This window comes from Myotis daubentonii, chromosome 15 (assembly GCF_963259705.1).
Source record: "Myotis daubentonii chromosome 15, mMyoDau2.1, whole genome shotgun sequence".
Lineage (NCBI taxonomy): Eukaryota > Metazoa > Chordata > Mammalia > Chiroptera > Vespertilionidae > Myotis > Myotis daubentonii.
The window spans coordinates 7,089,627-7,110,131 of NC_081854.1; the positions used below are offsets into that span (position 1 = coordinate 7,089,627).

Below are 20,505 nucleotides of genomic sequence, written 5' to 3' on the forward strand. Positions count from 1 at the left end.
CCGCCTAGCCAGCCAGATCAGCCGAATCAACCCTGGCGATCAATGGGGTGACAGATGTCGCAGCCAGATCGCCCTCACATCCTATTGGTTAATTTGGATTCCACCTGGAGACTCTAGTTAGGATTAGATTTACATTCATGGTTTCTGATTGGGTTTGGGACGTAAGGTGAAATTTGGACTCGACCTTGAGGTCTCAGTATGGAAGAGTTTGGCTGTGGGAGCCAAAATAAAAGAAAAAAGAAATCTTTAAATCGGGAAGGAAGCCTGAACAATGACATAAAATGCAGGGTCTCCACGGATCATTAATTCTCCACTTCAACCACCTCACGGGATACTCAGAGTTAGGATGTGGGGTCTAGGCCACCCCTGAGAGGGAACAAGAGTGAGAAAAAACGATCCTAGATGCTCTAGCCGGTTTGGCTCAGTGGATTGAGCGTTGGCCTGCAGACCAACGGGTCCCGGGTTTGATTCCGGTCAAGGGCACGTACCTAGGTTGCAGGCTCCTCCCTGGCCTGGGCCCTGGTCGAGGCACTTGCAGGAGGCAAACAATTGATGTCTTTCTCTCACATCGATGTTTCTCTCTGACGTCCCCTCTCTCTTTTACTCTCTCTAAAAAGATCAATGGAAAAATATCCTTGGGTGAGGGTAAATAAATAAATAAACAAATAAGGAAAAAAGAAAAATGGTCCCAGGGTGGACCCGGGACAAAATCCATTCCCTGAGCTGTGCAGGTCCTTGAGGCCTGCTCCTGCCCCTCAGCGCCAGCACCGGTCCCTCCCGTGGCACCTGCCACCAGGAACAGTGGCGCTAGAATGTGCTGGGGCCAGACCCCTGGGTACTGTCCCACCCCGTCCTCGAGGGGTGCGAGTGGTGGCTGTGCGGGTCTATGGCTTTAGCTGCCTCCCGGATTCCAGAAGAGCAAGTGCAGGGAGAAGTGTCCCAGAATTCCAGGGACATTAATTGCACCTGAATTCCAGGTCCCTGGGGGTTGGGGCGGGGCAAGTGAGCTATAAGAGGGCCACGCTGCACAGGGCTGGATGTGGCTGACTTCCCACCCGCTCTGGAGGCCCCTGCAGGTGAGAAAAGTTGCATCTGTGGGGAGGCAGGTGTGTCTGGATGGAGGTGGGTCCGAGGCCTGCACTTTTGGTTCTGAGAAGGAGGGGCTTGAGGTCTGGACTTTTTGGTCTTTAATATAAAAAGAAATTGTGATAAGGAATTGGAGTGGGGGCGGGAATAGGAAGCCAGATTTCTGGGTTCAGAGTGAAAGGGGAGTCTTGGGTCTGGACTTGTGAGTCTGAGGAAGGATGGGTTTGAGGAACTGGACTAGGGCTCCTGGGTCTGAGAGAGGAGGTGGGTGCAGACTGGGGCTCCTGGGTCTGAGGGAGGAGGTGGGTGCAGACTGGGGCTCCTGGGTCTGAGGGAGGAGGTGGGTGCAGACTGGGGCTCCTAGGTCTGAGGGAGGAGGTGGGTGCAGACTGGGGCTCCTGGGTCTGAGGGAGGAGGCGGGTGCAGACTGGGGCTCCTGGGTCTGAGGGAGAAGGCGGGTGCAGACTGGGGCTCCTGGGTCTGAGGGAGGAGGTGGGTGCAGACTGGGGCTCCTGGGTCTGAGGGAGGAGGTAGGTGCAGACTGGGGCTCCTGGGTCTGAGGGAGGAGGTGGGTGCAGACTGGGGCTCCTGGGTCTGAGGGAGGAGGCGGGTGCAGACTGGGGCTCCTGGGTCTGAGGGAGAAGGCGGGTGCAGACTGGGGCTCCTGGGTCTGAGGGAGGAGGTGGGTGCAGACTGGGGCTCCTGGGTCTGAGGGAGGAGGTGGGTGCAGACTAGGGCTCCAGGGTCTGAGCAAAGAGAAGGGACCTGGAGACCAGGAGTCCTGCTTCCTGAACTCTCTGTCTTTCCAGCCCCCGCACAGAAGGCCCCTCCTCCGTGGCAGCCACAGAGGCTCAGACAGGACACATGGCAGGTCCCCTGCTCCAGCCCCTGCTGCTCCTACTGCTGTCCTTCGCCCTGGGATCTGCTGGACAAGCAGGTGAGGACCAGCCTGGGAGTCCTGCCCCTGCCAGTCCTGCCCTGGGCCTCACAGTCCCCCACCTCCCCTCTCCAGGCCCCCTCTCTCCAAGGAGCCCCTGAGTCAGGACCCTCCCCTGCAGCAGCCTCCTCCCACGGAGACCCGCCCCCTGGCCTGTGGCCCCTCTCTTCCTGCTCCCTCCTGACTCCTGGGCTCTGGGTGCCCTCCAGGCTGCTTCCCGCCCTCAGTGTCTCCCTCATCAGAAGCTGGGGCTGCCTCCAGACCAGCTGCCACCCTGGGTTTCTGAGCCGGCTCCCTCCGTCTCTCTCCACCTCCGTCTGCAGCTGTGTCTGCCCTGGGCTCCGTGTCTGCCTCTGCCCTTCTCCACGCCTCTCTGTCTGTCTCTCTCTCCATCACTGTCTCTGGGCATCCATCCCCTGAGGCCTGCTACCCACGCTCTCCCCCAGGTCTCCATCCAGCCCAGGATACCGGGGAGAGGATCATTAACGGAGTTCCATGTCCAAGAGGCGCCCAACCCTGGCAGGTGGCCCTGTTTACGGACCGTGGGATCCAGTGTGCAGGGGTGCTAGTCGACAAGGACTGGGTGCTCACCGTCGCCCACTGCCGCAAGAGGTAGGTGGCAGGGGAGCCATAGGGACTCGTTTCTCACTCTGGGTGTCTGTCCCTGCCTCTCTCTCTCTCTCTCTCTCTCTCTCTCTCTCAATCTTGGTTTTTCTCTGTCTCTCTCTCCTCCACACTCTAGGTCTCTGGCTACCTCTCTCTGGTTCTCTGTCCCCCTCATTCTGGGTCTATGTTCCCCTACCCCAGTGGTCGGCAAACCGCGGCTCGCGAGCCACATGCGGCTCTTTGGCCCCTTGAGTGTGGCTCTTCCACAAAATACCACGTGCGGGCGCGCACGTACAGTGCGATTGAAACTTCGTGGCCCATGCGCAGAAGTCGGTTTTCGGCCTGGGCGAGTCTATTTTGAAGAAGTGGCGCTAGAAGAAGTGGGCGGTGGGGGGGGGACATACAGAGAGGATGAACGAAAGGAGATGGACGAAACAAGTACACGAGACGAGTGTGGATGGGAGAGTTGGAAGCGGTCGACCTCAGCGAACGTACCTCAATCAGATTGAGGACATTTTTAGCAAAGGCCAGCTTAGGAGCACCCTGATTAAGTTAATAGCAGTGTACCTACCTATATAGTTTAAGTTTAAAAAATTTGGCTCTCAAAAGAAATTTCAATCGTTGTCCTGTTGATACCTGGCTCCGTTGACTAATGAGTTTGCCAACCACTGCCTACCCAGTCACAGAGTCTCCCTCTCAATGTTACTTTTTTTTTTTTTCAAGTGAGTATATCGTGCAAATGGGCAGTGATCTTCTGGTTGATGGAAATGCCCAGAGGATCAGGGCCACACAGTCCTTCGTCCACCCCCGGTTTGACGCGGCCAGACGGGTCCATGACATCATGCTGGTGAGGCTGAGCAGCCCGGCCACGCTCTCGTCCACCGTGAGGACAGTCGGCGTGCCCTCCAGGTGCAAACAGCCTGGGACCAGTTGTACCGTCTCCGGCTGGGGCAGCACCACCGTGGATGTAGGTAAGGCCGCCCCCTGAGGCCTAGGAATAGCCCAGGCCACGGCTCCCTTTTTGTCTAAGACACACAGGATACAGGTAACAAACCCAAGATCCCAGACCTTCAAAACCCTCCGCGCCTCAGACCCAGGAGTCCAAGTCGCCAGGCCTTTTCCCAGTGGATTGAGGACTCTGCTGTAGACCCCCTTTCCTCTTAACCCGTAATCCAGCGGTTCTCAACCTGTGGGTCGCGACCCCCTTGGGGCCCGAACGACCCTTTCACAGGGGTCGCCTAAGACCATCGGGAAGCACATATATAATTACTTATTGTTTTTGTGATTAATCACTATGCTTTCATTATGTTCAATTTGTAACAATGAAAATACACCCTGCGCATCAGATATTTACATGACGATTCATAACAGCAGCAAAATTACAGTGATGACGTAGCAACGAAAATAATTTTATGGTTGGGGCTCACCACCACAGGCGGAACTGTATTAAAGGGTTGTGGCATTAGGAAGGTTGAGAACCGCTGCCGACATCCTTGAATCCCAAACCTCCATCTTTCGGACCCAGGGGTCCAAGACCCCCAGTCACCTCTCATGCAGACCAAGAATATTTGTCTCTCCGATGCATCTCCCGATATTTCCATGTCCAGGACCCAGCCCCTGCCTCCATCAGACACAAGAGTCCTTGCCCCCAGGTGCTTCCTCAGACCCAAGGATCCAGGCCCCCAGCACCCTCCAGGCTCTCACACACACCATCTGGCTCCCAGTCGCTTCTTTTTATAGACACAGGCCCATCAGTTTTGGCCTCCCTCAAATCCAAGAGTTCGATCGCTGGGGCCTATTTCTTAACCATAGCATTGAGTCGCCCGGCCGCCCCTTATTCAACATCCAGGACCGCCCCCCCCCCCCCGCTTCCCTACTCTTTTATCAGCACCCAGGGTTCCGGCCACCCAAGCCCCTGACCGCCCCCTAACTCCCCCCACAGTGAGGAGCACACCGCAGCTCATGTGCTCCCGCGTCCGCATGGTCTCCTACAAGGACTGCAGGAAGCTTTTCCCGGCCATGTTGAGGAGATTCATGCTCTGTGCTGCTGCTCCCGACAGACAGTCCTCCGCCTGCAAAGTGAGTCCCCTCCTCCCCTGCCCTGGGTCCTGTTTCCTCTCAGCCCCATCTCCCCCTCCATCCACTGTCAGGGGTGGCCTGACCCTGGTGCTGAGCCTTCCCTCACACCTTACCAGCCCCACTTTCCTGGCTCTCTCTACTCAGTTCTCTGCCCGGGGCCGGGTGGGAGCCCACGGGGGCCGGCGTGGCCTTGGGGGTGGGCACAAAGTCCCTAACATGAGTTGGAAAAAGGGGCTACAATGAGGGTAAGGGCAGTGAGGCACTGGCTGCAAGCATATATTTTAAGGGGGCACCAAAAGCTCAGTGACCAGGATAAAATATAATCTAATGCAATATTTATTTTATTCGGTTTTTTAAATCTTTGTTGTTGGAAGTATTACATATGTCCTCCTTTCCCCCCCTCCATCTCCCCTTCCAGCCTGCCGCCACCCTCCACCCCAAGCCTTCACCACCCTATTATCTGTATCCATGGGTTATGCATATACTAGAGGCTCAGTGCCCGACATTCGTGCACTGGGGCGGGGGGTCCCTCAGCCCGGCCTGCATCTTCTCACAGTCTGGGACCCCTCAGGGGATGTCTGCCTGCTGCTGCGCTTGCCAGCCAAGAGCCCAGCTTCTAGCTGAGTGGTGCTCCCCCTGTGGGGACGCACTGACCACCAGCGGGCAGCTCCTGCATTGAGCGTCTGCACCCTGGTGGTCAGTGCGAGTCATAGCTACCGGTCGATTTGCATATTAGGGTTTTATTATATAGGATGCATACAAGTTCTTTGGTTGATCTCTTCCCACCCACTCACCCTCTCCTGCCTTCTCTCTGAGATTCCACAGTCTGTTCTGTGCTCCTATGTCTCTGGATCTATTTTGTTCATCAGTTTATTTTGTTCATTAGATTCCACTTATGAGTGAGATCATGTGATGCTTGTATTTCTCTGATTGGCTTATTTCGCTTAGCACAATACTCTCCAGGTCCACCCATGCAGCTGCAAATGATGAGAGTTCTTTCTTTTTTACTGCTTCGTAGTATTCCATTGTGTAGATGTACCACCTCTTTTTCAATCCACGCATCTGCTGATGAATATTTGGGCTGCTTCCAAATCTTAGCGATTGTAAATTGTGCTGCTATGAACATAGGGGTGCCTATATTCTTTCTGATGGGTGTTCCTGATTTCTTGGGATATATTCCTAGAAGTGGGATCACTGGGTCAAATGGGAGTTCCATTTTTAATTTTTTTGAGGAAACTCCACACTGTTTTCCATCATGGCTGCACCAGTCTGCATTCCCAACTGCCATGCACGAGGGTTCCCTTTTCTCCACATCCTCACCAGCACATGTCATTTGTTGATTTGTTGATGATAGCCATTCTGACAGGTGTGAGGTGACACCTCATTGTCATTTTGATTAGCATTTCTCAGATGATTAGTGAATTTGAGTATTTTTTCATATGTCTCTTGGCCTTCTGTGTGTCCAGTTTGGAGAAGTGTCTATTTAGGTCCTTTGCCCATTTTTTAATTGGATTGTTTGTCTTCCTTTTGTTAAGTTGTATGAGTTCCCTATATATTTTGGAAATTAACCCCTTATCAGATGTGTCGTTGGCAAATACGTTCTCACAGTCAGTGGATTCCCTTTTCATTTTATCACAATGGTTTCTTTTGCTGTGCGGAAGCTTTCTATTTTGATATAGTCCTATTTGTTTATTTTCTCCTTAGTTTCCTTTGCCCTAGGACATGTGCCGGTAAACATATTACTATGGGAGATGTGTGAGATTTTGCTGCCTATGTTTTCTTCTAGGGTTTTTATGATTTCGTGACTTACAGTACGTGTCCAATTTTCTCAACACCATTTATTGAAGAGACTGTCTTTACTTTATTGTATGCTCTTGCCTCCTTTGTCACATATTAATTGAGCATTAATGGCTTGGGTTGATTTCTGAGGTCTCTGTTCTGTTCCATGGATCTATATGCCTATTCTTGTGCCAGTACCAGGCTGTTTTGATTACAGTGGCTTTCTAGTATAGCTTGATATCTGGTATTGTAATCCCTCCAATTTGTTATTCTTTCTCAAGATTGCTGTGGCTATTCAAGGTTTTTTTTGGTTCTATATAAATTTGGGGGGTATTTTTTCTAGATCTGTGAAATATGCCCTTGGTGTTTTTATAGGGATTGCATTGAATCTATAGATTGTTTTGTGTAGTATAGACATTTTAATGATGTTGATTCTACCAATCCATGAACACAGTGTATTCTTCCATCTGTTTATATCTTCCTCTATCTCTTTTTTTCAACGTCCTGTAGTTTTCTGAGTACAGGTCTTTTACCTTCTTGGTTAAGTTTATTCCTAAGTATGTTAAATTTTTTTGTTGCAATGGTAAATGAGATTAGTTTTTTAGTTTCTCTTTCTGAGAGTTCACTATTGGTGTATAAAAATATCATCGATTTCTGGGTGTTGATTTTGTATCCTGCTATGTTGCTGAATTCATTTATTGAATCTAGTCATTTTTTGATGGAGGCTTTAGGGTTTTCTATGCACAATCTCATGTCATAGTTTTACTTCTGCCTTTCCAATTTGGATGCTTTTCATTTTTTTCTTCTTGTCTGATCGCTATGGCTAGGATCTAATGCAATATTTAAAAATTACTTTCTGCAAACAAGAAAATCCATGTAACGAAATAGAATTTTCAACAAATAGCAGTCCATTGTGACTGGATTTTTCATGTGTCTCTGGCTCCTAATGGTTCATCAAACCACAGTGATGGCCACGACTTTATCTAAAATTAAAATACCCGGTTTGTCATGGATTTTTTTCCAAGTAAATTTGATTTCTAAGGTATTGCATTAAAATACTGTCGCAATCACTGAGATGTTGTGTCCGGAGCTAGTGTCTGGCTTGCTTATATGTCTTTGTACCTGATCCTGGCTCTGGGGAAAGAGGGAGCCTCCTCCTCTTCCTCTTTGTCCCCCCTTCTTCATCTCTGTAATCTCCTCTTGTCCCTGAGAATTATCTCGCTCATCTCTCTTTACACCTCACTTTATTTTGTTTTCCTCTGTATCCTCTCTCTCTTTCTCTCTCTCTCTCTCCCTCTCGTTCTGCCTCTGTTACTCTTTCTATTTTCTCCATCTCTTCCTCTTTCCTTACCCCCAATACTTCTGCTTCTCTGCCCCCTTCTTACCTTCCCTTTCTTCTCTCTATCCTTCTGTCTCTTTCTCTCTGACTGTTGGCCTCTTTGTATTACGACTCTCTTCCTTCACATGTTCACGCTCAGCTTTCCAGGGTCAACAAGATGGTGCATCTTGGGAATCAGAGTGTTTTTGAAGAATGGGGGTGGTGCTCCCTGTCCCCCCTGCCCCCTAGAGAAAGCTGATTCATGAATGGGCAAGCTGTGCAGGGACACTTGGTTTAACGTATTTTTCCTGCTGTGTTAAAACTCATACTTGAACGTGGCAGCCCCATTTTCATTTGCACTGGCCCTTTGAATTGGGTCATTGATCCTGCACCTGGTTTCCAGGACAACCCTGGCCCACATCCCAGAAGAAAAAAAAAAGTGTTGATTTCCTGGAGATAATGCACCTTCTCCCAGTGGCTTGGCAAAGCATCCCTTACCATCCTATATAATAAAAGCCTAATATGCAAATTGACCTAGTGGTAGAATGATCGGTGGCTATGATGCACACTGACCACCAGGGGGCAGATTCTCAATGCAGGAGCTGCCCCCTGGTGGTCAGTGCGCTCCCACAGGGGGATCATTGCTCAGCCAGAAGCCCTGAGCAGGCCTAAGCCATCAGTCGGACATCCCCCGAGGGCTCCCAGACTGTGAGAGGGCACAAGCTGGGCTAAGGGACCCCCCCTGAGTGCACAAATTTCATGCACTGGGCCTCTAGTGGAAAATAAATGGGGCTCTGACTTCCTGAAAGCCCCGCCCCCTCCCTGTAATTGGCCAGGACTCAAGCCAATGTCTTCAGAAAACCTGGTTGATCCTCTCCAGGATAGCATCCATTCCTGCTCTCCCATTGGTCTACAGAGACAATGAGTCTCTTCCCATTGGCCAGGGCAGAAGGCTGTATTCTGGCAGGACAAAGACTTGATAACTACAAGGCATATGAGACTTCAGGGATGGTTGCTCTGAAATGGAAGCTAACCTGCTCTCTCCCCTCTAGGGTGACTCAGGGAGCCCATTGATGTGCGAAGGTTCTCTGCAAGGCCTGGTGTCCACAGGGAATTTCCCTTGTCATCCACCCTTCTACCCAACCTTCTACACTCGTATATGCGCGTACCACAAGTGGATTAGTGATACCATGAAAAGGAATTCCTAATCTCTCCATACTGCCACCTCTCCATCCCTACACCCTAGAACAGTTACTTCACAAAATAAATAAATAAATAAAGGCATCCATGACTTACAGACATATGTGACTTGACTGTTTTTCAAAGTCATCTTAAAATGTCAACAATATTCTAATTGAACACTACAATTATCTAAAATCTACTAAAATTATCTAAAAAAACCCCAGGACAGATTAAATGTGGTGAGACCCATAGTTTCCACCACTGGAACTGTGGTTTGCTACAGGTGTTGTGAAAGGGAGATCAATCAAGAGGTTTACGCATTACTTTCGATCTAGTCATTCTAGTGAAGCCGAAATGTGGGTGGGCAAGGCTTGAATGCCTCACAACACTATTTGTCATAGCAAAAGAGAGAAAACGCTGAACACGTCCCAAATTATTGGGTTGTTTATGTAAACAATAAATGGATGCAGGTCAGGATATGAATGAAACAGTTCAGGATATAATTATGCAGAGTTGTCATGCAAGAATGTGTATGCTCTCGGGTATTCAATGGAAAAAAAAAAAAACACCAAAAAAATGTAGTATATGCATGTGATCCTCACTGTGTAAAATGAAATATTCACAGAATAAAGAACATGTACCAAACTCCCTGTGTGAAATCTGGAGCTGAGAGCTGTGTCGAAGTAAAGACTACACTTGGGGTTACGGTTGACATCAGGGTCGGCGGGGTTTCTCACCCTCTCATGAGCTTTACAGCAGATCTGGCCATGTCTTTTCGCCGAAGGGCACCATGTCCACCGAGCAAGAGGCCGCAAAGTCCTAACATCTCCAGCTCCCTGTCAACAGAGCTGACGAACTCCGTTCAGCCCATCGCCGCCGTGGCCCGTTGGTTTTTCCTCCTAAACGCACCTTGAATCCACCCACTTGCTACCATCTCCATCTCCCAGATAGCCTTCCCCTGGTCTCCATCATCTCTCATTTGTACAAGAGCAATGGCCCCTTCGTGACTCCACGGCCGCTTCCTATCTTGCTTCATAGAGCAGCCAAGTTGATATTTTTGAAAACACAAAGGTTCTATGTCACATCTCTTCATAAAGTCCAAGTGGTTCATCATCGGCCACAAGGTAGAGTCCAACTCACCATGACCCACAAGCTCCTTCATTGTCTGCTCTCTGAGCTCCATCTGTACTTTATTCCATCTCAAAGCCTTTACCCCTGCTGCTTCCTCTACATGATACTCTCCAGGCCTCTTCCACTTAAAAAAAATAGATAGATAGATAGATAGATAGATAGATAGATAGATAGATAGATAGATTTCAGAGAGGAAGGGAGAAGGAGAGAAAGATAGAAACATCAGTGATGAGAGAGAATCATTGATCGGCTGCTTCCTGCACACCCCCTACTGGGGATCGAGCCCGCAATGCAGGCATGTGCCCTTGACCGGAATTGAATCTGGGACCCTTCAGTCCGCAGGCTGGCGCTCTATCGACTGAGCCGAGCCAGCTAGGGCTCCTTCCACTTTTTTTATTGATTTTAGAGAGAGAAACATGGATCGATTGCCCACCCCTGTACATGCCCCGATGGGGAATCCAACCTGCAACCTAGGTGTGTGCCCTGGCCAGTGTGGCTCAGTGGATTGGAGCATCATCCCATACACCAAAAGGTCATGGTCAGGTTGTGGGGTTGTGGTTTCAACCCCCAGTTGGGGAGTATAAGGAAGGCAACCAGTCAATATTTCAGTCTCACCTCTCTCTCTCTCTCTCTCTCTCTCTCTCTCTCTCTCTCTCTCACTCTCTCTCTCCCTCTCTCTCTCTCTCTTCCTCCTTCCTCTCTCTAAAAATGTCAATGAAAACTCATATCCTCAGTGAGTATTTTTTAAAAATATAAACCGAGGCTCCCAGCCTCTCCTCTGAGACCCAGGAGTCCAGTCTCCTAGCTTCCCCTCCTCGCTCCGTCTGAGGTGAATGCATGATGTCAGAGGAGGTGGCATGGGTCCCAGGGAAGCTCATCAGCTCTCTTTCTCTCTCTCCCTGGGACTGTGTGTGTGTGTGTGTGTGTGTGGTTCTGCCTGCCTCTTTTTCGTCTCTGTTTCTCTCTCCCACATGTGTCAGCTGTTTCTCATCATGGCTTATCTCTTTCCTTCTCTTGTGGATCTCATTCTACCCTCGGTAGGACGATCTTATTCCAGCCTCCAGCTTGAACAGAGCTCCCCCCCCCCCTTGATTCCATCACCATTTCTAGGGCAGAGGCCGTGCCTGTGTTAGCTTGGCCTGCGCCACCCATCCATCCCAATGGGTGGGAGGGTCGATAGACGTCTAAGGGGCAGTTTCGCCCAGAAGACGCGTAGGCAGCTTTCCAAGAAGTAGAGAGTTGTTCTTGAAGGAGGGGGAAGTGAATCCAGGAACCAGAAACAATCGGCCCTCAGAACACGAAGGTGCTAAACCAGAAGGTTGGGGATCAGTGTCCAGGATCCGCCGGGGCCAACACAGCTGGCAGGACAGTCAGGTGCCAAGTCTCAGGTGAGAACAGGAGCGAGAAATGAGTCACCGGGCACAGGTTCAGGAGGTAGGTCTGAGGGCAAGGGTGATATGAGTTGAGGTGGAAGGGGGCGTTTAAGAACGGGTCTGGGACTAAACCCAAGGGCATAGCATGGCTGGGATGTGGAATTCTTGCTGAGGTGCAGGCAGGGACTGGGGAGGGCGGGGAGAGCTTGCATCATTCATAGGCTCCTGGGGACCTGAATTTGGTTTCAGCCAACTGAGAATCTGACAGTACAGGAGGGTGTCCCAGGGGAATCTCCTTTGCGGAGTGTGGGCTTGTGCAACGGTGATACCGTCAGCAGTCCCCAGCCTTCGAATTCTACCCCTTTTGACTCCTGACCTGAATGACTTTGCTCTGACGTGAGTTCCCCTCTGAAAGCCTCCGTGTTCTCATCATGGGAGACAATCCTCGCTTGAATCTCTGTGAGGAGTCGGGACAAGATCTAACACGTGTCTGACACATCACACAGAACGTACAACAGGAATCAAAGCGGTCTTATTCTCTGGGCGACGTGGTCAGGCCGCTAACACAAACTCAGCACCTGCCACCGCCTACCCATTTTTCTTTCATTATTTTACTAAACCCTTCCATTTGCCTTGACAAGTAGATTTGCTCTGCCCCACTTTAGAGAGCAGGGGCCACGGTGAGGCCTGGAAACATTCAGTTACTGACCTGGAATGACAGGGAAGTCGATAAGGAAGCAAGCCTGGGCTGGTCTGACTTGTGAAGCCAAATTCTGTCAGGTCCCATGGCCGTGTGGCTGAGGGATCAGGGAAGGACTGAATCCAAAGTTGTCAGAACTGTGCCCCACCAGCGTGGCTCAGTGGTTGAGCAGCAAGCTAGGAACCAGGGGGTCCCAGTCTGATTCCTGATCAGGGCACATGTCCGGGTTGTGGGCTCGATCCCAAGTGGGGGGGGGGGGGGGGGCGGGGTGCAGAAGGCAGCCGATCGATGATTCGCTCTCATCATTGATGTTTCTCTCTCTCTCTCCCTTTCCCTTCCTCTCTGAAATCAAGAAAAACATATTTTTTAAAAAGGTTGTCAGAACTGTGGATGCCATTTGCAAACAAGTATTATTTAAGTGCCTCCTGTGTTCCCTGATCTGGGCGGAGTGCTAAAAAAAACAGTGACTATCACAGACACACCCCTCTGCTTGTACAGACCAGTGTTTAGCAACAAAATCAGAAAAGAAAATAAATAATTAAAGACGCTGACAGATATGCAAATCCTAGCAGAAGAGAAGTCTGGTTATTTATTAGTAAATATCAGGGCTTCAGAGACTTGGATTTACATTCATGGCTTAAGATTGGATTTTGGATATCATGTGAGATTTGGACTCAACACTGAGGTCTCAGTGGGGAAAAGTTTGGCTGTGGGAACCAAAAATATCTTCGAACCAGAAAGTAAACCAGAATGAGCTATGACATGAGATAAGGGGGCTCCATGGGCTATTAACTCCCCAGCACAGTGACCTCATCAGAGATCCTATCTATGACATTGTCTACTGGCCACTTCCTTCCATAGGTCCAAGAGAGCTGTGTCACTTCCTAATTTTACATCCATAAGGGACGCCATCTAAGAGAGTGAAGGAAAACTCTTCTCACGTCTTGCTTTGGAAAGAAGAAAGCTGTTCCCAGAAGTGGCCCAATGGTCTTCCCCTCACTCCTCATCGGCTAGAACTGCACCACGTGTCCATTTCTTAACTATCCCTGAACAGCAGCCATGGGCCCCCATGCTCCGTGCAATCAAGCTCATGTGTGGTCACATGAGCACAGCAGGCTATCCCCAAACTAGATCAAGGTTCTGACAGAATGGCAGAAGGAGTGCATGCTGGGTAGGCAACAACAATGTCTATGATGGGTCAAATTATGGGATCAAGGTAGAATTGCGTTAGGGGTCAGGATTGAGATGAGATGTGAGCTCAGAATGGGAAATAAGTTATCATTTGGGGTCTGACTTAGAAGTGAGGTTCAATCCCACTAACAGGAATTGGCTGTCTAGTAGTCATCTGGCAATGGCGCCCATCTCGCTCAAAGTAAGGCCAGAGTCCTACCTTGGTCTTCAATCCCTGTGATGGCCAAGTCCTGTGATGTCTCTGACCTCATTGCCCACCCTTCTCCCTTTGACTCATTCAGACACAGTTAAAAAAAAACAAACTTATCTGCTAGAACATTCTAGGTCACCCCTTCCCTTCTCACCTGATGGTTCTCTCTGCCTGGGGATGGCTAATCCCAAGTAGCTACATGATTCATCCAGCACCTCCTTCAAGGTTTTGTTCAATGGTCCTCTTCACCTGGGGTCTTTCCAATGGTTTTATCTCACACTATGACCCCAGAGGTTTTTCCTCCTGAGAGGAAAGAGAACCAATAATGTCCTATCTATCCTTCTGGTCTTATATTTTCTTCATAACACTTACCTCCACCAGTGCCCACATACAAACATTCACTCAAAATGGATCAAAGACCTAAATAGAAGACCTGACACGATAAATTACATAGAAGGAAACATAGGTAATAAACTTATGAACCTGGGTATTAGATAAGATCTTATTAATTTGACCCCAAAGGCAAATGACAATATGGAATATCATGCTAAGCAAAATAAATCTAACAGAAAAGGTCAAGAACCATGTGATTTCACTTTCTAGGTGGGATATGAAATTGAAAACAACAACAAAAAATACAAACAAGCAAAACAAACAAGCAAAAACTCCTAGACACGGACAACAGTGTGGCGGCTACCATTGGGTAAGGGGGTTGAGGGGGAGCAAAGGGTATATATTTGACCCTTTAGAAGATCAAATATATGGTGATGGGAGATGATTTGACTCCAGGTGGTGGGCACACAACGCAACATACAGCTCACACATCGGAGAAATGTACACTTGAAACCTACCGGGGGGGGGGGGGGGGGGGAGCGAACGTCAGTTTATAGTTGTGAGCACACGGAATACAATTTGTTCTTGTATTATCATTTATTCATATTGTATGATTTTCCATACGAACCATGGTAAACCCGACCTCTCTCCCATGCTGTATAAACGTATTGACCAATGTCATCCCCATAAACTTAATAAAAAGAAAAAGAAAAAAAACTGACTACGTATTTTAAGCTTTTATTTTGCTAATCAAGGTCTCCTCCGCCCAACGGAACAAGAGGCTCTGTGAGGGAATTTCTCTGTTTTGCTGATGCTATGTCCCCAGAGGCCAGGGCTCAGAGTCAATGCACAGTGGATATTTTTTTTTGAATGAATGCGATGAGCAAAGGTAAGATGATACAAAGACATTCATCCCATTTTATGAAAATGAAAACTATTCAAATGCGCTTCAACGTGAAGCCGATGACATGAATCGGAATGATTCTGCAGTGTGAAATGGCCTGCCACCGTACAAAGAAAGCAGAAATAAACGCAGCCAGCGTGGAACATGTTCACAGAGTGAAATAAAAGTCTACATTAGGCAATACTCAGTACAGATTTTTTTTAAAATATATTTTATTGATTTTTTTACAGAGAGGAAGGGAGAGGGATAGAGAGTTAGAAACATCGATGAGAGAGAAACATCGATCAGCTGCCTCCTGCACACCCCCCACCCGGGTTGTGTCCGCAACCAAGGTACATGCCCTTGACCGGAATCGAACCCGGGACCCTTGAGTCCGCAGGCCGACACTCTATCCACTGAGCCAAACCGGCCAGGGCAGTACAGATATTTTTGTTAACAAATGCATAGTAGGATGGATAGTACTATGGATAGCAGTAGGCATTTAGTGGGGTGGGGTTGGGAGAGCCCGCCCTCTCTCATTGGTACCCGTATATTAGGGGTGGCGCTGGGTTCAGGCTCAAAGACACGTCTGGGATTCTGCCTAGACCAGTTCCCCCAGGCGGATCAGAGTCAGTGTGTAGGGTCGAGGCCGCGGCTGAGAGGGGGCGAGGGCAAGAACAATGGTCGCACACAGTCCATTCCTGAGCCCTGCAGCTCCTGCCCCTCCGCAGGCCTGCACCTGGTCCCTCCCAGGGGAGCTGCCACCAGGGCCAGAATGTGCGGGGGTGAACCGGCTGGGTACCGCCCCCACGCAGCCTCGGGAGGGAGGGTGGAGACGGTGCAGGCCTATTGCTTTAGCTGCCTCAGGGGTTCCAGATAACCCGAGGAACCTGGGTGCGGGGCGGAGGCGGGGGTGGGGGCGGCGGTGCTATAAGAGGGCCGCCCTGCGCAGGGCTAGACAGGCTTGGCTCCCAACCTCGTCTGGAGCCCAGATCAGATCAGATCCACTGGCAGGTGAGAAGGGGCCTTTGGGGGGGGGGGGGGGGGGCAGGAGGTGAGGCTGGCGGGACGGCTGACTCCTACTCCTGAGGGGAGGGGAGCAGGGGTGTCTGGTGTCCTGGTTCTGAGAGATGAGAAGCTGGAGGTGGAATTTTGAGTCTCTTAGAGAAAAGGAACAAGGGGCACAGGCTTATGAACGGGGAGAGTGGGAGGCCAGATTCCTAGGTCCCCAGAGGAAGGAATTCTGGGGCCCTAAAACCCAAGCTGGAGGGAAGATGTGGCAGGAGGGCAAGGTTTTTGGGTCGAAGGCAGGAAAGGAGGCTGAGGGACAGGGCTCCAGGGTCTGAGGGAGGAGGTAGGTGCAGACTAGGGATCCTAGGTCTGCGTGGGGAGAGGGGTGCAGACTGGGGCTCCTGGGTCTGAGGGAGGAGGTGGGTGGAGACTAGGGCTCCTGGGCCTGAGGGAGGAGGCGGGTGGAGACTGGGGCTCCTGGGTCTGAGGGAGGAGGTGGGTGCAGACTGGGGCTCCTGGGTCTGAGGGAGGAGGTGGGTGCAGACTGGGGCTCCTGGGTCTGAGGGAGGAGGTGGGTGGAGACTGGGGCTCCTGGGTCTGAGGGAGGAGGTGGGTGGAGACTGGGGCTCCTGGGTCTGAGGGAGGAGGTGGGTGCAGACTAGGGCTCCAGGGTCTGAGCAAAGAGAAGGGACCTGGAGACCAGGAGTCCTGCTTCCTGAACTCTCTGTCTTTCCAGCCCCAGCACAGAAGGCCCCTCCTCCGTGGCAGCCACAGAGGCTCAGACAGGACACATGGCAGGTCCCCTGCTCCAGCCCCTGCTGCTCCTACTGCTGTCCTTTGCCCTGGGATCTGCTAGACAAGCAGGTGAGGACCAGCCTGGGAGTCCTGCCCCTGCCAGTCCTGCCCTGGGCCTCACAGTCCCCCACCTCCCCTCTCCAGGCCCCCTCTCTCCAAGGAGCCCCTGAGTCAGGACCCTCCCCTGCAGCAGCCTCCTCCCACGGAGACCCGCCCCCTGGCCTGTGGCCCCTTTCTTCCTGCTCCCTCCTGACTCCTGGGTCTGGGTGCCCTCCAGGCTGCTTCCCGCCCTCAGTGTCTCTCTCATCAGAAGCTGGGGTGGCCTCCAGACCAGCTGCCGCCCTGGGTTTCTGAGCTGGCTCCCTCCGTCTCTCTCCACCTCCGTCTGCAGCGGCCTCAGCCCTGGGCTCCGTGTCTGCCTCTGCCCTTCTCCAGGCTGCTCTGTCTGTCCCTGCACATCCCTCAGTGATTCCTCAGCTTGGCCTGGGGGCATGCTTCCCATGTGCTCCCCCTGTCTCTCTCCAGGAAAGAATGCGGGGGACCGGATTATCGATGGGGTTCCATGTCCAAGAGGCTCCCACCCCTATCAGGTGGCCCTGCTCAAAGGCAATCAGCTGCACTGTGGAGGCGTCCTGGTCAATGAGGAGTGGGTGGTCACCGCCGCCCACTGCCAGATGAGGTGCGTGCGTGGCAGGGAGTCCCCAGCGCTCCCTCTGGGTCTCCGCCCCCTCCCTCTGGGTCCCTGTCCCCTTATCTCCGCACCCTGTCCCCTCTCTCTGGGCCCCATCCCCCTCTCTCAGGGGCGGGGCCTCTCTCTCTGAATGTCTCTCTCTGAATGTCTCTCTCCTCCCAGCGACTACAACGTGTACATGGGCAGCTTTCGGCTCAACAGCAGAAAAGGCCAGAAGATCAAGGCCACGGAGTCCTTTGTCCACCCCCAATACTCCACACAGACCCACGAGAATGACATCATGCTGGTGAAGCTGAGTGAGTCTGCCAAGCTGACGTCGGCCGTGAGGAAAGTCAACCTGCCCACCCAGTGCGATCCGGCCGGGACCCCGTGCACCGTTTCCGGCTGGGGCACCATCACCAGCCCCGACGGTGAGGCTGCTCGGGGACCTGAGAGCACTGGCCATCGGCCCCTCTCCCCTCGGACCCAGGAGTATAGGTCCTAGGCCCTTGTTTCCCCCTCCCCACCTCCCCACCTGCCAACCCGCCAACCCAGAAGGCATGGCCCCTTGTCACGTCTATAGTACTGAGCCCCACAGCCCCTGGTTAGTTCAAGGTGCAGGGCCCACACCTTCTCCCATGAGCACCCAAGGCGCTCCAGGCCCACCCCTCTGACTGCCCTGTACTGCCCGCCTCCTCAACAGTGACCTTCCCGGCGGAGCTCATGTGCACGAACATCAGGCTCATCACCCCCCAGAACTGCAAGAGGATTTACAAGGACCTGCTGGGGAAATCCATGGTGTGTGCCGGCGAACCCAACTCGAAGACCAACGCCTGCAATGTGAGGACCGCCCCCCCCCCATTCCCTCCCTGGCCCTGTGTTCTGCTTCCTCCCAGCCCAGTGTCTGGGGGCCCCACCCTGGTGCCCAACCACCTCTAGCACACTTCCTGCTCTCCTGGCTCTCTCGACCCACTTCTCTGCGTAGGGCTTGAGCGGGAGCCTGTGGAGGTTGGGGTGGCCCTGGGGCTGGGCAGAAAGTTGAAGGGAACGGACTGACGGTGAGAAAATGGGGGGTGAGACGTGGGCAAGGGGAGTGAGGCACACTGGCTTCAAGCACCAACTTTCGGGGGGCACCAAACACTCAGTGGCCAAGGTGCATCCTATTCTAATGCGATATTTTTTAAAATCCTCGCAAAAGTCCTTGATGGGCAAAACTATCAGAATTTTCCATAAAGAACCATGTTCGACTCAATTGTCCATTTGCCTCTCGGCTCCCGTATGGTTTGGCAAACCATGGTGTCGTCCTCACGTATCTAAAATTGGGGTAAACTGATTGTCACAGATTTTTTTTAAAAAATTCATATTAAATGTGATTCTCAGAGCATTGCACTAAAAATATTGTTCATTGCCATCCCTGAGATTTCGTGCCAGAAGCTTATGTCTCATTCACCTCGCCTGGGTCCTGCCTGGGAAAGGAAGGGGACCCTCCCTCCTCTTTGCTCCCCCTTCCTCATCTCTGTAACCTCATCTCTGTCTCTGAGAATCATCTCTCCTTACATTTCACTTCCTTGTTTTCGTTTGTGTTCTCTCTATGTTGGGATCTCTCTCTCTCTCTCTCCCCCTTTCTCTCTCTCTTATGTTCTGCCTCGGTCAGTCTCTTCATTTCTTCCATCTCTGCCTTTTTCCCCACCCCAAAATCTCTGCTTCTCTATCCCCCTCCTTCTTCCCTACCTCTCTCTCTCTCTGTTTCATTTTGTCTCTTTGCCTCTCAGTACCTCCACTATCTTTGCTCACATTTGCTTTCAGAGGCAGGGGGATGTATGCATTAGGGAGAGGGGTGACAGGACAGGGCTGTGTGTCCTAAAGAATGGGGGGTCCCCCTTGCCCCCACGGAAGGAGTGAGTCAAGAATGTGCAAGGTGTGCGGGGACACAGAGCCCCATTAATTCCTGCCCTCCCATTGGTCCACAGAGACACCCAGCCAATGTCCTCTGGCAAGATTGCATTAATTCCTGCTCTCCTATTGGTCCACAGAGACAATGAGTCTTTTCCCATTGGATAGGGTGGAAGGCAGTGGGGGGGCGGGGGGGCGGGAGGGGGTTAAGATAAGACCTCAATGCTTGTTGCTCGGAAGCCAAAATGAATCTGCTCTCTCCCCTCCAGGGTGACTCAGGGGGACCACTGATCTGCCAAGGCACCCTGCAAGGCCTGGTGTCCTGGGGCGCGTTCCCGTGTGGCCAACCCAACAGCCCCGGTGTTTACACCCAAGTCTGCAAGTTCACCGACTGGATCAATGAGACCATAAAAAACAACAGCTAATCTCTCCGAGCTCCCGTCTCTCCAGCTCTATGCCTTGAAACCGGAAATTGACAGAAACCAGGACATCCGTGACCTGCCGTCAGAGTGGACTTGACCTTTGCTCAAAGTCATAGTAAAACCTCAACCATAGGAGACGTGGGTAAACCAATGGAAATCAAGCCAAACGCTAAGATTTCAAAAACAAACAGCACCACCACCACCTCAGTGCTGGCAGAGATGCCGCGAGACCAGGAGCCTCAACCACCGGAACTGTCCATTGGTCAAATCTATTCGGGAGGCACTTGGGCAAGGTAGAGCGAGACACTTGCTCATCACCTTGGGTCTGGAAATTCTGGTAAAATCCAAAACGTGGAGCAAGGTTTGAATTAGTAGAACCTTTATGCAAACAAATAAATAAATCTGGGAGGAGGATGTTAATGAAGCTGTTCTGGATAATAATCACGCAGAGTTGCTCCGTGTCGTGCAAGAATGCGTAGGCTACCTGGCGATAAATGAAAACGAAATGAATGTATAGGCATGCGACCGTCACCGTGTACATTGGAACAGTCACAGAATAAAGAGCATGTGCCAAACTGCCTGTGGACGGAGTCCTGGGTGCCTCCTTCCTTCCGTGTCCCTCTCTGTGCCTGGGCACCTCTACCACCTGAGCAGTACGGGTGGGGACCCCTGAGGAGACCTTCACAGAGGGAAACAGGACAGGCAAACGCATCTGGTTCTGCGCCTCACCCTGTCTCCTGCCCCCCAACGGTCCAGGGGTCTGTTCCTCTTTATTTCCCAGGTCTCGGTTTTCCCCAAACATTAAGTGGGAGACAGACAGAGGGAGACAGAGAGAGAGACATGAGAAGTGCCTACTTCATGAGGGTTGAAATAGATGTGAAAGTGGTTCTGAGTATCTCACAGGTGGCAAACTAGGTCAGAAGGAG

The 20,505-nt window shown here is 51.4% G+C and overlaps 2 protein-coding genes across 2 annotated transcripts; both read left to right on the forward strand.

Moving 5' to 3' along the window:
- The first annotated feature begins 1,767 nt into the window (after positions 1 to 1,767).
- On the forward strand, positions 1,768 to 4,951 carry LOC132217272 (kallikrein-7-like). Its single transcript, XM_059667362.1, has 5 exons — positions 1,768 to 2,023; positions 2,482 to 2,635; positions 3,353 to 3,600; positions 4,572 to 4,708; positions 4,853 to 4,951. The coding sequence occupies exons 1-5, from the start codon at positions 1,951 to 1,953 to the stop codon at positions 4,949 to 4,951; spliced, it is 711 nt and encodes a 236-aa protein (XP_059523345.1). The 5' UTR covers positions 1,768 to 1,950.
- Positions 4,952 to 15,673: 10,722 nt separating this feature from the next.
- On the forward strand, positions 15,674 to 20,159 carry LOC132216599 (kallikrein-7-like). The gene is made up of 6 exons (XM_059665893.1): positions 15,674 to 15,802; positions 16,536 to 16,663; positions 17,120 to 17,273; positions 17,448 to 17,695; positions 17,968 to 18,104; positions 19,427 to 20,159. The coding sequence occupies exons 2-6, from the start codon at positions 16,591 to 16,593 to the stop codon at positions 19,580 to 19,582; spliced, it is 768 nt and encodes a 255-aa protein (XP_059521876.1). The 5' UTR covers positions 15,674 to 15,802; positions 16,536 to 16,590; the 3' UTR covers positions 19,583 to 20,159.
- The last annotated feature ends 346 nt before the right edge of the window (positions 20,160 to 20,505 follow it).

Excerpts from the sequence above, each read along its gene's own strand:
- LOC132216599 (XM_059665893.1), top strand. The coding sequence starts at position 16,591 with ATGGCAGGTCCCCTGCTCCAGCCCCTGCTGCTCCTACTGCTGTCCTTT. Across the intron at positions 17,696-17,967 it reads CACCATCACCAGCCCCGACG|TGACCTTCCCGGCGGAGCTC; the intron begins GTGAGGCTGCTC and ends CCTCCTCAACAG. Across the intron at positions 18,105-19,426 it reads CGAAGACCAACGCCTGCAAT|GGTGACTCAGGGGGACCACT; the intron begins GTGAGGACCGCC and ends TCTCCCCTCCAG.
- LOC132217272 (XM_059667362.1), top strand. The coding sequence starts at position 1,951 with ATGGCAGGTCCCCTGCTCCAGCCCCTGCTGCTCCTACTGCTGTCCTTC. Across the intron at positions 2,636-3,352 it reads GTCGCCCACTGCCGCAAGAG|TGAGTATATCGTGCAAATGG; the intron begins GTAGGTGGCAGG and ends TTTTTTTTCAAG. Across the intron at positions 4,709-4,852 it reads GACAGTCCTCCGCCTGCAAA|TTCTCTGCCCGGGGCCGGGT; the intron begins GTGAGTCCCCTC and ends CTCTCTACTCAG.